The sequence below is a fragment of the Mauremys mutica genome, chromosome 22, assembly GCF_020497125.1.
Source record: "Mauremys mutica isolate MM-2020 ecotype Southern chromosome 22, ASM2049712v1, whole genome shotgun sequence".
In the NCBI taxonomy this organism is placed as follows: Eukaryota; Metazoa; Chordata; order Testudines; family Geoemydidae; genus Mauremys; species Mauremys mutica.
This window is the reverse complement of record NC_059093.1, coordinates 9,464,559-9,477,972: the sequence shown is the minus strand read 5'-3', so window position 1 is coordinate 9,477,972 and position 13,414 is coordinate 9,464,559. Positions and strand designations below refer to the sequence as shown.

Genomic DNA, 13,414 nt, shown 5'->3' with positions numbered 1-13,414 from the left:
TTCAAGACAAAATTCTGCACCATGTGCTGGAGGGGTTGCAATGTGGTTGGAGGCCTTAGGAGGAATGCCAGGCTCCTAGCGTGTGTACCCCAGAGAGGGTGCAGGATGCTCTGTGCTCCACACCCAACCAGCTCTGTGGAGGTGAAGGGCCCTGGCTCACTTTGCCTCTCCTCACCTTTTCAGACAGCTGAGTGAGGAGAGGGTGTCGGAGCTAGTATGGAGCAGAAAAAACGCTATTAAACAGAATTCTGACCCTGCCCTTGTGCACAGGGGTGGAAAACAGTTTGAACCCTCTCTCACTGCACATCCATGCAGGGACTGGAGAGAATCTAGACCTCTAGCTCCTACTCAGGCAGACTCCCATTGACTTTATTGTGGGGATTTTTACTTCATTTATAGAATCTAAACAATTCACAGTAACACTGAGCTTGCCTGACTCTAATTGGTTTATGATATTATGACATTCCGGGATGCAATCCAGACCAGTGAGGGGCTGCATCTCCCTTGCCTGGCAACCTGGGGTGCCTGTTATACAGACAAAACTACACAGGATCTTTTCAGGGGGCAAGACAAAGATGCCACATTTATTATGATAACAATTTGATTGATGACCAATAACTAATATCTTAATCCTTATACACACACATGAGTTCATGGCTTGATTTTGCAGCTTGGGTTCGTAGCTTGTGGCAGCTAACTGGCCAGGAAAGCCGGGCACAAGGACGAGCTGGGTCTCTGCTGGGCATGCACCGATGCCATTCCATGTTGGTAGCAGAATGTAGGCTTTAGTTTGAATCCAGAGTCTATAGGTCTTGCTGTGTCACGCTGCCTCTGGGTTTAGTGATTGATCACCCGTCAATTGCAGGCATGACTTTCAGCCTGGGACCTGGCTTTGATCTTCCTTCTATTGTACCTTTTCTTTTTAGGGTGGACTCTTCTTACTTTGTTAGGCCTCTTGTCTGCATCTTCAGCAGGTGGTATTTGAACTCTATTTCATCAGGACAGGCTGGGGCTGGAGGTTGATTCCATCATCCATACATACCTCAGTCACACATCTAAACTAAACTAATAAGATTACAGCAGGATTTGCAAAAATGAAGGCTGGAGGAAGCTTTTACAAAATGGAGTGAGCGTTTTAAAATGGGGTTTGAATTACAATATGGCAAACAGTGAATAGACGTTACAATATAGACAAGTGTAATAAATGGTGAACAGAAGTTACAATACTGAAACAGTGCAAGTCTCAGGCCTGGTCTACACTAAGAAGGGGGTTCGAATCAGGGTACGCAAATTCAGCTACGTGAATAGCGTAGCTGAATTCGAAGTACCCTAGTTCAAACTACTCACCCGTCCAGACGCGGCGGGGTCGAACTCCGCGGCTCCCCCGTCGACTCCGCCAACTCCTTCTGCCAAGGTGGAGTACCGGAGTCGACCGCGGCGCTTCCGGAGTTCGAACTATCGCGTCTAGATCAGACGCGATAGTTCGAACTCCAAAAAGTCGAACTCTCCGCGTCGAACCGGCAGGTAAGTGTAGACGTACCCTCAGTGATTTAAGCAGGAATTGGATTGTCAGTGAAACTTACAAAGGCAACAGACTGAACAGCTATGGCAGTTAAACATCTTTATTGTCAATTAGCCAGTTCTTGGGGTAACCGGTTTGATGAATGAATGTTGTTTCATTCATAAAACTTTACTTATGAAGTTACATTAATAAAGTGAACAATTAAAAACTATTTAATTCATCAGTTCTACATGCCTCACAATGCTCTGCTGCTGTAGCTTCCACTTGTGCCACTCACAAACAGCCTGCCAGCATGCAGGTCACACCCTGAGTGTCTGTGTATAGCCACAACCCTAGTCCAGCACCGCTTCTGACCCAGAAGCCTGCCAGCAAACACCAGCCACACTCTGGCTTCCAGCAGCCTTGGTTACTATTTGCAACAAACTCCCAGTATCGAATTTCGCCCCAAAAATGTATACTCCGTCCCTCTCCTGGACAGTTCAGATATTTTAGGTTCGTTGCCTGCGCTAAAGGGATCAATATCCAACAGTCTGCTACTTTAAATAGAGTTACCACAGCACCCAGCTTAACCACCACACTGGATTAGTTTTGATTAAAGAATAAAGCAAGTTTATTTAACTACAAAGAGATAGGTTTTAAGTGACTGCATGTACGAGCATTAAAGTCAGAAATGGAGAAATAAAGATAAAATGCTTCCTACTACTAAATCGTAACAAACTAAATTTGGTTCAAGGTGAAGTCCCTCGCCATATGACCAAATTCTTAGGCCAGCATCTGCTCCCAAAGTCTAGTTTCTTTTGTCGTCTTAGGTGAATGAGAGAGAGCTGGATAGAGAGAGATACCTTGAGATGTTTTTGTCCCCCACTTTTATAGTCCAGTCCCCTTTGAAATGCATTTTATTGAGGGTTACCCATTTATTTCCACTGTGAGGACAGAGATAAGGAATCTCGTGCTGAAAAAGGTTTCGTGCTGTTTGCTACGATGCAGATCTGTTTGTTCCTGTCTCCTTTGTCTTTAAGAACTTGTTTACTCACACTTGTCTGGTAAACATATTTCAGATCTAATTTCAGCTTATGTTTATAGCTTTGCACATATATAATGTTGCTATACACATTTCATCATATTATTGACCAGTGAGTTGTTAGTTTTCAAATGATACCTCACAAGGCATATTTTGTACAACAATTATTACAATGGAGTGTAGGGTGTGACTATAGGGGTGTATTCGGTCACAGATATCTGACCATCTTTTAGCCTCAGGTAGTATGACTGTTTAGGGTTTGTGATGGGCCATATGCTTGTTTTGTATCAAAGGTTCCTAAAGAAGCATATTATAGGCGAACAAATACAATTTTCCACAAATGTCCTTCCTAGCTGCTATTTTAAATGCACCCTCTTTGCTGGGACACTTCTGCTGCAACAACTCATTTTGATAGCATGAGTGGTATGTGGCCGTGGATTACTATATATATTTCCACTCAGATAAATAATGTGGAGATTGTTGCATTGTTATCCCTTGGTTTATTTCAGTACATTAGCACTGATTATGGGCAAGAGAAGCTTACAAAGGATTAAAAAGTGGGATTGAAAAGATACCATTGAGGCCAGATTTTCCTCAATGGAGAAAACTCTGCATCACCCTAAAGCAACCCCTTCTGACAAATATAGGGCCAGTTTTCCTCTGACAGGTGAATTGATCTGATGCAGGGAATTAGGGCATGGGGGGAAAATGGAGGATCTTCACCTGCTCCCCCACCAACGGATAAAAAGGAAGGCTGCAGGTTGACCCTCACTGCTAGAAAAATGTATTATATTGTGAGATGTTCCCTGAAGTAAACAGCTAAGTACGTTTTTTAAAAGGCATTAGCCGATGTATTATAAATAAGAACAGCATTTGCAGTTGCTAGGATAAAAATTACAAGTACTGTCAATTGTTTCAGGACATAAAATGATCACCAGCAGGTTTAGGAAACAATTACCATTAACCTCCATGGTACTGTATTGCACTATGTTGTGGAGTTTTTTATGCCTTCCTCTGAATCATGTAGCACTGGCCACTGTTGGTGATAGAATACTTGATAGGCCCACTGACCTATTTTGCTATGGAAAATCCTATGGTATATTAGATAGTGAAGTACATTACGTAGGGGAACAGGATTACACCTTTCACAAAAGCATCCAGAACTGGCCACTGTCTAAGGCCTGGTCTACACTAAGGGTGGGGGGTCGAACTAGGGTACGCAAGATTCACGTAGCTGAACTTGAAGTACCCTAGTTCGACTTACTTACCCGTCCAGATGCGGCGGGGTCGAACTCCGCGGCTCCAAAGTCGACTCCACCACCGCCGTTCGCGGTGGTGGAGTTCCGGAGTCGACCGGAGCGCGTGGGGAGTTCGAACTATCGCATCTTGATTAGATGCGATAGTTCGAACTCGGAGAAGTCGAACTCACCGCGTCGACCCGCGCGGTGAGTATGGACCTGCCCCAAGGCAGAATATCAGACAAAATAGACCTCAGAAAGTTCTGGTGTGGCATACTCTAATGTTCTATAATAGAAGATTTAATAAGTAGACACATTTGTTTTGCCTCCCTCTGAAGCATTCAGCAGTGGACACTATTGGAGACAGCATAGCAGACAAAATGGACTATTAATCTATTCCAACACATGGTAGCAATAATAATGATAGTTAGATTATTTACAGTGCTTTTCATTAGATTGCAGAGTGCTTTACAAAAGAGGTCAATATCATTTCCCCCATTTTACAGATTGGGAAACTGAGGTATGAGATGCAGTGACTTGCTCGAGGTCACCTGGCAGGCCTGTTGCAGACCCAGACAGAGAAACCAGGTCTCCTGAGCCCCAGTCTAGTGCTCTAACCACAACATGGCCTCCCGTATGCTCTGGTATTACACAGTGATGCGCAAATAGTGCATGCTCTCCATTAAAATATCATACATTAACCATTGTTGGAAATCAACCCATGCTACTTAGACAACTGAATTATCCCTTATGGAGAAGCCCATGGTATGATATTACACAGTGGGATACACAGGAATTAAACAGCTGTGTCCTGGCCACTGGAGAAGACAGGATACTAGGTTAGATGAGTCAATGGCTGATCTGCCGTGTCAATACTTCTAGTCTGATATGGTGGGTGAAATATGTGATGGAGAGGTGGGGTGGATCACACTTTTCTGTGAAGCAGTGTTACTCAATCTCTTCACATTAGCAACCCCTTATTCAACGTGAAATTGTTTTGTGACTATTCCCTATTTGCTATTTAGAAGTAAAATAAACAAAAAAAACCAAACCAATGGTAATATATCTAATCTGAGCCTATACTTGTTTTCAAAAGTTGACAGGAAACACTTGACCTTGAAGAGTATTGAATGAGCAGGCAGTGGGAGAGGCTTTTTTTGCCTTTAATAATACATAGCTTATATACTAGTTTTTGTCAGCAGAGCTCAATACGCTTTACCAAGGAACAACATTACCCCTATTTTAAGGATGGGGAAATGCAGCACTGAGCAGTGATGTGACTTGGCCAACACCAGAACGAGCACCTAGAACTCCCCAATTCCAGCCCAGTGCCTTATTCACTAGGCCACATTACCCCACCCCATATGTGGTACTGCTTTGGATTGTAATGGGGGATGCTTAAAACTCAGGCCAACCTAGCTACATCACTCAGGGAAGTGAGACGTTTAGCCCCTCTCTCCCCCAAGACATGGCTATGACAGCCTGTGCCCTGGTGTAGACAGGGCTCCATGATGGAAGAATTCTTCCCAACTGCCTGCCTCTGGTGAGGTCAAAGGGTGCTGGAACCATTTGTACAGTGTGTGTGCACGCGCGCGCGCTGTGAGCCATTGAACCAAACAGTAGGCACTGTATATAATGGAAACCTCTTTAAGTTGGGGGTGCTGCAGGGAGCACCCCCCCCCACCGCTAGTGCCAGCACCCATGGGTGAGGATGGATTACTACAGCGTCTACAGCAGAGCCACTGCACCACCGGCCCCCAGCGACACGCTGCAGGGCATGAGCACTGGGGGACAGACCTTGGCATCTCCCCCCCGACAGACATACACGGGGGGGGGGGTCAGGGAGAGGTGCATCATGGGACGGGTAGAGGGGCTCCTGGGTAGGCGGGGACTGGGGGGGGCTGCCCCTGTGGCCCCCAGCCTGGGCGCCCCTGATCGCGCCCCCTTTGGACTCCCTGCCCCCCAGCTCAACCGCCATTTTGTTTCCTGTCCCCGCTCTCCCTCCGCGCCCGCGGCTACCGCCTATGCAACGAGCTCTCTTAGTTCCGCGCTCGGATTGGTCTGTCCCTCCCCCACGCCCACTTTCGAAATATGCAAATACAGCCACGCTGTGATACGATTGGTTAAGTTACCGGCCTTCCTTCCGACGTCTCCGCACCGGCCGGCGTCAAGTCCCCTGTATGCAAATAAAGCGGCAGCCTGGAGCTCTGATTGGATCCCGCCCTTCCTCCGCTCCACCCCCGTCCGGCGACTGGCCCCTTCCCCAGCCGGGCCCGGGCATGAAGGTTCGAGAACGCCGGCCGGCAGGCCCGCCTCCTTCCTGTGTGCGTCACTGAGGGGGCGTGTTCCGCTCGCCGCGATTGGCTCCTGAGGGGGGGAGGCGCGGCAGGATTGGCCGGCTGGCGGGGAAGGGGCGCGTCAGTTCTGGAAGGTTCTGATGGGGGTATATAAAGCGTGTGTGGGGCCGGCAGCCGGTCTCATTCAGCACCGCAGCGCCAGCATCACCAGTTTTCCCTTTGCCACCTCGCGCTGAACAGGTACGAGCGGCGCCTCGACTCGCGGTTAGCCAGGAATGCGGGGCGGGCGGGAACGCTCTTGGCGCGGGGGCATCCGTAGCCCGGCCGGGCTTTCGGGGAGGGGGGTTGCGGCCTCGCTTCTACCCGGTTCGTTGTTTTCGCGGAGGGGGGGAGGGATGGAGGAAGTGGGGCCCGGAGCTTCCCCTCAGCCGACTGGCGCGCTCGCGGCCCAGCTCTTGCCCCTCCCCCCCACGGGTGTCCTCGTGTCCGCCCCGGCAAGCGGCGGGGAGCGAACTAGGCCGCGCCGCTCGGCTCCTTGTGGGTGGGGGGGGGAGACGACTTGTGGGTTCCGGCCGGCGTCAGCCTGGGCCCGTCCCACGAGCCCAGCGCCGCGTCCCGCCGGTTCGGGGGGGGGCGGGGAGAACTGTCCGTGTGACACCGCCCCAGCGGCTGGTTCCGCAGGGGCCGGCGAGAGCGCAGGCGCTGGAGTTCGCGGCCTCCCGGCCACGTGGTGCGGCGGGGCATGCTGGGACATGGAGTCCCCGGGGCTGGCCCGCACGTGGGTTGCGTGAAGCGATGCATGTTGGGGTCTTGCAGTCCCACTCTCCTCCGCCCGCTCTCGTTCCGTGACGCTGAGAAGGCTGCTGTGGTGCAGTGTGGAGACAACGTGCGCCACCTTCACCCACGTGGCCCGGATGAGCCCCTCCTACCCCGCATGCCGGGGGACATTTGCGCTGCAGAACGGGGTTAAGTTGCAGCCACGTTTTCCCGTCCCGTCAGCTTTTGTTGGCCAAATTGCAATAAGTAATACAGGATTCTGTACCCCAGGCATGGACTGTGGCTTTGTCCACCCGACTAAAAGACCACGTGACCTTAAGGGTTAGCTGTAAATGTAAACTTCATGAGTCACTTAGCTACTAAATTACAAGGGATTTTGTCTTTTCTGGTAAATTATTTTTTTGTTAGCTTCAGTCTGAGGCCACATGGTATCTTGTGCCTTTGTTCTCATAGCTAGTCTGTGAGACTTAACTCCACATTAATTATTGATACTTTGCGGGTAAGCAAATAGAAACATTAGCTACTAAACTCATGAAGTTTAAATCTTGCTACTGTTCCTTTTAGTTTTTAAAAGGAAAACATTGGTTCTGATTTTTGTCTTATACCTGATTTAGGAGATTTTGTTAAACATGGGCCAACACACACACTGAAGTGTTTGCATGTGTAGTAAACAAAGCTTCTCATTTACAGGCAAAATGTCTAAGGGACCAGCAGTTGGAATTGATCTTGGCACCACATATTCCTGTGTTGGTGTCTTCCAACATGGCAAGGTGGAAATCATTGCCAATGATCAGGGTAACAGAACCACACCAAGTTATGTTGCCTTCACAGACACAGAGAGGTTGATCGGCGATGCTGCAAAGAACCAAGTTGCAATGAATCCTACTAACACAGTCTTTGGTAAGTAAAGACATGAGCCTTTAAAACTGGGATGAGAACATTAAACTGAATAAAGTTGCTGTATTGTTGCTTGGCTAGCATAAACTGTATAGCTCTTCAGCTTGTTGGTGGTATAGCCTCATGCCAAATTGGGCTCTCTAATTTGGATGTAGATGGAAGGAGCTAGTCCTTCCATCTACAATAGTCTCCATTGTTTGCATGTTGGCATCAGTTTAAGCAGCAATGGCTGGTTGCTTTCAATGAACAAATTCTAGGACTGAAGGAACAAATGCCTTTTTTACAGCACATCCTGTGCTGTAGGTTGGTGCTCAAATTGGCATGAGGCATAAGTTATTTAGACTCCAGTTCCATTCATAGTTTGAAATGATCCCAGATAATTATATTAAGCTTATTGTGTTTTCAGCTTTCATTGAGTTCAACTGTTCCATTTTTAACTAGTATACAGGTTAAAGCTCTAAATTAGTGGTTTTTCAACCTGTAATCTGCAGACTGTCCAATATATTCCAGGGTGGTCTGCACATCCCAAGGTTGAAAACTACTGCTCTAAATCATGCAACCTCCACTTACCCCTAAAGCAGAGACTTTTGCCCTTGTCCTGATACTAGTAGATAGGATGGCTTAAATCTGCGCATACCATGGCAGGAGTCTCCATAATTCCACTGACCAAAACAGCTAGATATTTGGGGAGGGGAGTTGCCTCATTTGAATTTAACACTTCAGTTATATCCTGTCTCTAATCTCAGCGTGTTTTTTGTAGAATGATTACAAAGTGAATTAGAATTGCTGACAATTGCAACTCTTTTACAGATGCAAAGCGGCTGATTGGTCGTAGATTTGATGATGCTGTTGTCCAGTCTGACATGAAACATTGGCCTTTCACTGTGGTGAATGATGCTGGCAGGCCAAAAGTCCAGGTTGAGTACAAAGGAGAGACCAAAAGCTTCTACCCAGAGGAAATATCTTCCATGGTATTGACCAAGATGAAGGAGATTGCAGAAGCATACCTTGGGAAGGTGAGACTTGAGTAAACAGAGTAGCTCAGCTCTCCTAGAATTTAAGGGGTTAATGGTCTCAAACCTTGCTTGATCTTGATTTCATATGTTCATATACCATGTAGATGGTCTCAGCTAATTCTGACTTTCTCCTGCCCATAGACTGTTACTAATGCTGTGGTCACGGTACCGGCCTACTTCAATGACTCCCAGCGCCAGGCCACAAAAGATGCTGGAACCATTGCAGGTCTCAATGTGCTCCGGATCATCAATGAACCAACAGCTGCTGCTATTGCTTATGGTTTGGACAAGAAGGTGAGCAAGCTATAATATAGAACAGCTAAACAGCATAGTAGATTGTTCCTAGTCAGCTCAATATTGGTGAGATGTGACACATACGTAACAGAAAACGCTCTCTATTCTTTCCAGGTTGGAGCTGAAAGGAATGTCCTTATCTTTGACCTTGGTGGTGGCACTTTTGATGTTTCAATCCTCACTATTGAGGATGGTATCTTTGAAGTAAAGTCAACTGCAGGTGATACCCACTTGGGTGGGGAGGACTTTGATAACCGTATGGTCAACCATTTCATTGCTGAATTCAAGCGTAAGCACAAGAAGGATATTACTGAGAACAAGAGAGCAGTTCGCCGTCTCCGCACAGCTTGTGAACGTGCAAAGCGTACCCTCTCCTCTAGCACTCAGGCCAGTATTGAGATAGACTCTCTCTATGAGGGCATTGATTTTTACACCTCAATTACCAGAGCTCGTTTTGAAGAGTTAAATGCTGATCTGTTCCGTGGCACCCTGGATCCTGTGGAGAAGGCCCTGCGGGATGCCAAACTAGACAAATCACAGATCCATGATATTGTACTGGTTGGTGGGTCCACCCGAATCCCCAAGATTCAGAAACTGCTGCAGGATTTCTTCAATGGCAAAGAGTTGAATAAGAGCATCAATCCTGATGAAGCTGTGGCTTATGGTGCAGGTAACTAATTTCCCCCATAACTTTCTTGGTGTGTAATGTTGGGTTTTGGCCATATATATAGGCATATGTAAAGTCTGCAAAAGACTGACACAACACTCAAGCTATGGCTAGTAAGAGTCTCCCAAGCTTATACTTAAATGTTTGTGACCTGTGGATCACAAGAGCATCAATGACAAATCACATAGGCACAGTATTCACTAAGTGTATTTCTTAAATTCTATGGGATAGCATCTTTCCAGTTTACTCGCATTGATGAATTTGGTTCCAAAGCCATTCGTAGTTTCCACCAGAAGTTGACTGATGATGGCTAAAACCTTCCTTGGATGTCTGAGCGAGTTAAGATGTCTGTTTTCCAGTGACAGTATTTTTTTGCAGTGTCTTGACTTCACTTTTCTTTTCAGCTGTTCAGGCTGCCATCTTGTCTGGGGACAAGTCTGAGAATGTACAAGACCTGCTGCTGTTGGATGTCACTCCTCTATCTCTTGGTATTGAAACAGCTGGAGGTGTCATGACAGTACTGATCAAGCGAAACACTACAATCCCCACCAAGCAGACTCAGACATTCACCACTTACTCTGACAACCAGCCTGGTGTACTTATTCAGGTATGTATCTGGATTGGAGTAATGATGCTTCAGATGGTTAAGGGGCTGCTACTCATTGCATTCACCACCTCTACTGCAGCAAAACGAGTGTAACCTCATCCATTGAAACTTCCAACTCCTCTTGTAAGTTAGTACTGTACTTACAATGGAAATTCTACTGCTGATGAGTTAGTGAGTAGACTATAAAGACATTGTGGGTTTGAAGAATTTCTTCCCTGTTTGAGAGTTGATTTCTGTGAAGGAGTAACTTATGGCCGCAATGATGAAAACGTTCCAAAATCATTCGTAGTTTCCACCAGAGGTTGAAAGACCCATGTTGGCTCAAGTACCTTCCTTGGATGTCTGAGCGACCATAACACATACTTCACTTGACTTCCTGATCCTTGGGAAAATAAAGTTGAAAGTACTAGCTTTAATGTAACACAGATTAAACTTCATGTAGCAAAATGCTTATGCTTTTGTTGGCTCTTGTTCTCCCCCATGCCAGGTCTACGAAGGGGAGAGAGCCATGACAAAAGACAACAACTTGCTGGGCAAGTTTGAACTGACTGGCATTCCTCCAGCTCCAAGGGGTGTACCTCAGATTGAAGTAACGTTTGATATTGATGCCAATGGCATCCTTAATGTGTCTGCTGTGGACAAGAGCACTGGCAAGGAGAACAAGATCACAATTACCAATGACAAAGGTAGGCAGTGCATAGCCCTTTGCTGGGGTTGTAAGGTGGCTGCAGTAGTTGTAAGACTGCATAATGTCCCCTGAAGTGGGTGGGGGTGCATATACCAGTGATTCATTGAATGAAAGTCCAATCTTACTGCTCTAGAGGTACTAGAACCACCAGTTCCAGCTCCTTTCTCATAACTACCACCGTGCTGGGGTGTGCCCCAAGCTAAAGCAGCTGCCTAGTCACCAATTTATCCTGATAGGGAAAGTTAAAACAATGTTGCACATTGCACAGGCATTAAATTCTGGTGCAATATTGGACTGTACTTTGTTTTGTTCTGCATACTGTACACTCCAAAAAAAACCATGGGTTGATAGATTGAACCCTAAAAAAATCACTCCATGAGTAGAAAACTTACAGTAATGTGGCCTATGCACCAACTGACTTGCCATAATCTTCCAGGTCGCTTAAGCAAGGAAGACATTGAACGCATGGTCCAGGAAGCAGAGAAATACAAAGCAGAAGATGAGAAACAGCGTGATAAGGTGTCTTCTAAGAATTCTCTAGAATCCTATGCTTTCAATATGAAGGCCACTGTTGAAGATGAGAAGCTCCAGGGCAAGATCAGTGATGAGGACAAACAGAAAATCCTGGACAAATGCAATGAAATTATCAACTGGCTGGACAAGAATCAGGTACGTTTAAAATTACAGCTCCATGAGGAATTTTATCCAAAAAATTGGAAGTAAAAGCTCCAACAAAGCTTCCTGACTCATTTTAACCTGAGAATGTGCATGCTTCATCAGTGTGCAGCAACAAACTGGCAGTCTCTTGCCACTAATCTTAACTAATGTCTTTTTGTGTTGTGTTGGCCTACAGAAGGCAGTGCCAAAATCCAAGGTGGGTTCCTAGTTTCTATGGGGAGGCTGTAGCTGTTGGCCTAAGTTGGGTGGCAGGAGGTCACTAATGGTCGCAATGATGAAAATGATTCCAATGCCATTCGTAGTTTCCACCAGAAGTCAAAAGACAAGTGTTGGCTTAAAGTACCTTCCTTGGATGTCTGAGCGATCATAAAATCTTTCTAAAAGACTGCCTTAATGTATTTCTCCTGGTGCTACAAGATGTCTCCCTCCCTTTTAAAGATAGTGTCAGATCAGACTCTAGTTGACAAATAAGCTAAAAGAAATGGGTTTTGTGAATGGGTAAAGGGATCACTCAGTGGTTTGAGCATTGGCCTGCTAAACCCAGGGTTGTGAGTTGAATATTTTCCTTCCTGAGTGCACTTTTTGCACTGGTAAACAACCAGCAATTCCTTGCAAAAACTGTTCTGACAGTCTCTGATTCCTCTATAGGATATTAACACATTACATAAGTCTCAAGCTCTTTAGTGGTGGTTTCTGTTAACCTATAGGTTTCCTTTTGCTTAACTTTTCTGTGTTCACACCTAGTTCTAGATTTCAAATTCCTCTTTGTAGCTTGTCAAATGACTTGCTTAGCATACTTCTCTCCCCTCCCCATCCTTGTCACCCAGGAAAGCAGAGATTAGCTATAATAGTGCAAACTTTCCCCTGCTTGCTTAAGTACACTCTTGTCTTAAGGTGCCATTTTACCCAGACCCAAGGTAAATTCTTGAGCTGGCCCTCCAGGGGCACACTTGCAGCAAGTGTACAAATTGCTCTCTATGTTCCAGACTGCTGAGAAAGAAGAGTTTGAACATCAACAGAAGGAGCTGGAGAAGGTTTGCAACCCCATCATCACCAAGCTGTACCAAAGTGCAGGAGGAATGCCTGGTGGCATGCCTGGTGGATTCCCTGGTGGTGGAGCTGCCCCATCTGGGGGGGCCTCATCTGGACCAACCATTGAGGAGGTGGATTAAATGCACTGGAAGCAGCATTCCGCAGCTGGATATTGCTTAGAATTGAAGGACTCAAGGCTGGGTGCAGTGGCAGTCTAAAAAAAAATACCATATTTGAGCTGCTGTATAAATTGTTTCTGGGCATTCTAAATACTTGAACATGTGCACAGGAGCCGGAAGGTGAACACCATTGCACTTTATCAGTACTGTAAACAAGTGCAAATGCAATTCATGTCCTAAGGAATAAAACTTATTTAATTGGCATCAAAAGGCTCTTGTTCTTGATTCATCTCACTTTTTTTAAAGAAAAGCAACTTGTAGTTATCATAAGGAATTGAGTAACTGTAAAGCAATTTACATGAGAATGGCTTTGCTTCTTCAAGTCTAGTTCTCAGACATGAGCAGCAAATTCCTTAATGCTTGACCTTGGCAAAAACCAATTAGAATGGTAAAGTTATTACAAATGATCAGTGTTCTGGCCTCAACATTTTTGGTCTGATTATGCTTTGAGCAGGGGTTCTCAAACTGGGGGTAGCAAGCTGTGAACCTCCACCCCAACCC

At 46.1% G+C, this 13,414-nt stretch overlaps 1 protein-coding gene, 1 long non-coding RNA gene and 3 other non-coding genes across 5 annotated transcripts in view; 4 read left to right on the top strand and 1 right to left on the bottom strand.

Moving 5' to 3' along the window:
- The window catches only part of LOC123354671, a 36,110-nt gene extending 29,680 nt beyond the window's left edge, over positions 1-6,430 (bottom strand). Inside the window, exon 1 of the long non-coding RNA XR_006574808.1 lies at positions 5,914-6,430. This is a non-coding gene — a long non-coding RNA (uncharacterized LOC123354671). The remainder of the gene's footprint in view (positions 1-5,913) is intronic.
- On the top strand, positions 6,165-13,117 carry HSPA8 (heat shock protein family A (Hsp70) member 8). Its single transcript, XM_044996789.1, has 9 exons — positions 6,165-6,318; positions 7,546-7,755; positions 8,563-8,768; positions 8,910-9,062; positions 9,177-9,732; positions 10,134-10,336; positions 10,824-11,022; positions 11,461-11,693; positions 12,689-13,117. The coding sequence occupies exons 2-9, from the start codon at positions 7,551-7,553 to the stop codon at positions 12,872-12,874; spliced, it is 1,941 nt and encodes a 646-aa protein (XP_044852724.1). The 5' UTR covers positions 6,165-6,318; positions 7,546-7,550; the 3' UTR covers positions 12,875-13,117.
- LOC123355010 lies at positions 9,977-10,067 on the top strand. Its single transcript, XR_006575004.1, has one exon. It is a non-coding gene; the product is annotated as a small nucleolar RNA SNORD14 (small nucleolar RNA).
- On the top strand, positions 10,591-10,686 carry LOC123355011. The gene has a single exon (XR_006575005.1). It is a non-coding gene; the product is annotated as a small nucleolar RNA SNORD14 (small nucleolar RNA).
- On the top strand, positions 11,969-12,066 carry LOC123355009. The gene has a single exon (XR_006575003.1). It is a non-coding gene; the product is annotated as a small nucleolar RNA SNORD14 (small nucleolar RNA).
- Positions 13,118-13,414: the final 297 nt, after the last annotated feature.

Bases quoted from the DNA above. Each gene is read 5' to 3' on its own strand.
- HSPA8 (XM_044996789.1), top strand. From the start codon at position 7,551: ATGTCTAAGGGACCAGCAGTTGGAATTGATCTTGGCACCACATATTCC. The intron at 7,756-8,562 runs GTAAGTAAAGAC...ACTCTTTTACAG, and splicing joins TCCTACTAACACAGTCTTTG to ATGCAAAGCGGCTGATTGGT. The intron at 8,769-8,909 runs GTGAGACTTGAG...TCCTGCCCATAG, and splicing joins CAGAAGCATACCTTGGGAAG to ACTGTTACTAATGCTGTGGT.